A 2500-nucleotide genomic window follows, 5' to 3' on the forward strand; every position below is an offset into this window, starting at 1 on the left:
TCTTTTTTTCTTTTGTCTCTTTTTTTTCTTTTGTTTCTTTTTTTGCTTCTTTTGTCTCCTTTTGTCTCCTTTTTTTTCTTTTCTATTCCTTTTTTTTCTTTTTTTTTGTTTTCTTCTTTTGTCTCCCGTTGTCTTCTGTCTCCTTTTGTTTGTCTCCTTCATTGTGTTTGTTTGTCTCCTTTTCTTTGTCTCTTTTTGCCTGTCTCTGTCTCTCTGTCTCCTTTTCTGTTTCTGTCTCCTTTTCTTTATATCTTCCCCCGAGTTTCTTTATATATTGTTGCATGCACAGTTGTATTTCTTCTGTCTCCTCTTTTGCTGCTGCTGCTGTTGCTGCTGCTGCTGCTGTTGCTGTTGCTGTTGCTGCTGCTTCTGTTGCTGCTGCTTCTGTCGCTGCTGCTGCCGTTGCTGCTGCTTCTGTTGCTGCTGCTGCTATTGCTGCTGCTGTTGCTGTTGGTGCTGCTGCTGCTGTTGCTGCTGCTGCTGCTGCTATTGCTGCTGCTGGTGCTGGGGTGTATACGCAGGTATGACCTTCTGTCTGTCGAGGGTTTAGGGAGAGCGTTGAGGGTTTTCGTTTCTCCTAAACCCCAAACCCTAATTCCTTCTCTGCGGCTGCAAGGCGAACCCAAAATCACTGTCACCGTCAAACCCTCGGTAAGCTTTTCCTGCTGCTGCTGCTGCTGCTGCTGCTGCTGCTGCTGCTGCTGCGGATGCTGGTGTAGTCCCTGTGGCTGCTGCTGTTGCTGCTGCTGTTGCTGTTGCTGCTGCTGGGTCACTTGTGTCTCTTCTACCTTCCTTCCAGCAGCAGCAGCAGCAGCAGCAGCAGGACATACATCATCATCATCAGCAGCAGCAGCAGCAGCAGCAGTACATACATCATCATCATCAGCAGCAGCAGCATCAGCATCAGCATCAGCAGCAGCAGCAGCAGCAGCAGCAGCAGTTTATGTCTCCTGTGTCTCTGGTCTCAGGCTCGAGGGCCCCGCCCCTTTATTGCATGCGCTGTGCTGCGGGGGGTGCAGCTAAACCCTCGCCGGCTGCAGTCCTGTATAGACCTTCAAGAGAAACTTCATCATACACTCTGCAGGCAAGGGTTTAGGGTTTATTAGGGTTTAGGGTTTATTAGGGTTTAGGGTTTGTTAGGGTCTATTAGGGTTTAGGGTTTACTAGGGTTTATTAGGGTTTTATTAGGGTTTATTAGGGTTTATTAGGGTTTGTTAGGGTTTATTAGCGTTTATTTGGGTTTATTAGGGTTTATAGCTTAGGGTTTAGGGTTTTAGGGTTTAGGGTTTAGGGTTTAGGGTTTGTGTTATACGAGGGTTTGACTATCACATCAGGGTTTATGGTTTAGGGTTTAGGGTTTAGGGTTTGGGTGATACGAGGGTTTGACAATCAGGGTTTAGCGTTTCGTGTTTCGGGTTTAGGGTTTAGCGTTTCGGGTTTCGTGTTTAGGGTTTAGGGTTTAGGGTTTAGGGTTTAGTGTTTGCATGCATGCATGCATGCAGACGAAGAACACTAGCATCAATAGGCACATACGATCTGTCTCTGCTGTCTCCTCCTTTTTGTTACGAGAGACTGTCTCCTCTCGACATATGTTTTGTCCCTTTGGGGTGTGGGGCCTTGCCCCCCATGCAGGGCCCGGATATACTTAAACATTTCTCTTCTCACCCCCAGCTCAAGGTATTAGGGTTTAGGGTTTAGGGTTTAGGGTTTATTGGGGTTTAGGGTTTGGGGGCTTGGGGGTTTGGGGATGGGGGTAAGATTAGGCGCAAGGGGTAGGGTTTATTAGGGTTTTGGGTTGGGGTTTATTGGGGTTTATTGGGGTTTTTTAGGGTTTATTATTTTTATCAGGGTTTGCTGGAGTTTATTAAGGGTTTAGGGTTTAGGGTGAGGGCGAGGCTGAGCTGTATGCATCTGTGTATTAGTGTTTAGGGTTTAGGGTTTAGGGTTTGTGTGCAGCAATACTTGCATATGTTAGAGGGCGAGGCTGAGCTGTATGTATTGAGAGACAAAAGGAGACAGTATCTGTCTCTTCCTCCTCTTATAAATGCAGATGCATGCAGACTCACACACACTTCTAGAGATATCTTTATAGACTGCACCTCTGTAAGTTTATATATTTATATATATATATATATATATATATATATATGTATTATATGTATATTTGTTTTTTATTTGTTTATTTTGTTTTATTTGTCTTTTTGTTTTTTTTATTTTTTTTTTTTTTATTGTTTATATCAATGCAGACTCACACACTCTTCTAGGAAGATAATAACGTCTTTATGTTTTTATATTTATTTTATTTATTTTATTTATTTTATTTATTTTATTTATTTTATTTATTTTATTTATTTTATTTATTTTATTTGTTTTATTTATTTTATTTACTTTATTTATTTTATTTATTTTGTTTTATCTATTTTGTTTATTTTTTATATTTATTATTTATTTTACTTATTTTAATATACAAAGTAAATAATAAATATAAAAAACAAAATAA

At 40.8% G+C, this 2500-nt stretch overlaps 1 protein-coding gene across 1 annotated transcript; it reads right to left on the reverse strand.

Moving 5' to 3' along the window:
* Window positions 1-82: 82 nt before the first annotated feature.
* On the reverse strand, window positions 83-1073 carry EMH_0059810 (uncharacterized protein; the record flags this gene model as incomplete). Its single annotated transcript, XM_013497719.1, has 3 exons — window positions 83-504; window positions 647-788; window positions 1026-1073. The coding sequence occupies 3 exons, from the start codon at window positions 1071-1073 to the stop codon at window positions 83-85; spliced, it is 612 nt and encodes a 203-aa protein (XP_013353173.1).
* Between the last annotated feature and the right edge of the window lie 1427 nt (window positions 1074-2500).

This window comes from Eimeria mitis, genomic scaffold (assembly GCF_000499745.2).
Source record: "Eimeria mitis Houghton genomic scaffold, Emh_scaff2877, whole genome shotgun sequence".
NCBI classification, from domain to species: domain Eukaryota; phylum Apicomplexa; class Conoidasida; order Eucoccidiorida; family Eimeriidae; genus Eimeria; species Eimeria mitis.